This window comes from Poromitra crassiceps (assembly GCF_964638095.1).
Source record: "Poromitra crassiceps genome assembly, chromosome: 25".
NCBI lineage: Eukaryota > Metazoa > Chordata > Actinopteri > Beryciformes > Melamphaidae > Poromitra > Poromitra crassiceps.
This window is the reverse complement of record NC_139649.1, coordinates 12,894,515-12,895,216: the sequence shown is the minus strand read 5'-3', so window position 1 is coordinate 12,895,216 and position 702 is coordinate 12,894,515. Positions and strand designations below refer to the sequence as shown.

The window sequence follows — 702 nt, the reverse complement described above, 5'->3', positions numbered from 1 at the left end:
ACACACACACACACACACACACACACACACACACACACACACACACAGACACACAGACACACACACACACACACACACACACACACACACACACACACACACACACACACACACACACACACACACACACACACACACACACACACACACACACACACACACACACACACACACACACACCCACACACACAGACAGACACACACACACACACACACACACACACTCTCTCTCTCTCACTCTGCCATCCTGAGTGTGTGGTGTCTCCTCAGATCGTGGTGAAGAAGGGCGAGGAGGTGAACGGCTACCTGAAGGTCAGCACGGGACGCAAGCTGGGCTTCTTCCCCACCAACCTGCTGCAGGAGATCTGAGGAGGAACGACCCGCCCTCACCACCTCGCCTGCCCTCCAGTGCAGTAACATCTCGTACTTGAATTTGAATCTGCAGATATTGGTATTTTCATGTTTGTCTGTCCACTTTGCACATATTGACCTATATGCTACTGTATTGTGTTGAGCTCACTCAGTATGCAGACAGATAAATAACAGGCAAATAAAAAATATCAATATCTGTAAGCAAAAAGTCACTGTAAATTGACACATGATAGGAAAGTTAAAGACAGTCGTTTTCAATACAGTTTATCTGGAATGTTGTGCTGATTTTTCTTCTCGTCTTCATACAATTATGTGTGTTCATGCACGTGT

General features: G+C 46.4%; 1 protein-coding gene across 1 annotated transcript in view; it reads left to right on the top strand.

The window, feature by feature from the left end:
* LOC310798231 (SH3 and cysteine-rich domain-containing protein 3-like) overlaps positions 1 to 386 on the top strand; it is an 11,292-nt gene extending 10,906 nt beyond the window's left edge. The window contains exon 13 of the mRNA XM_083660715.1: positions 271 to 386. Within this exon, the coding sequence (XP_083516841.1) occupies positions 271 to 369 (99 nt within the window). The 3' untranslated portion in view covers positions 370 to 386. The remainder of the gene's footprint in view (positions 1 to 270) is intronic.
* Positions 387 to 702: the final 316 nt, after the last annotated feature.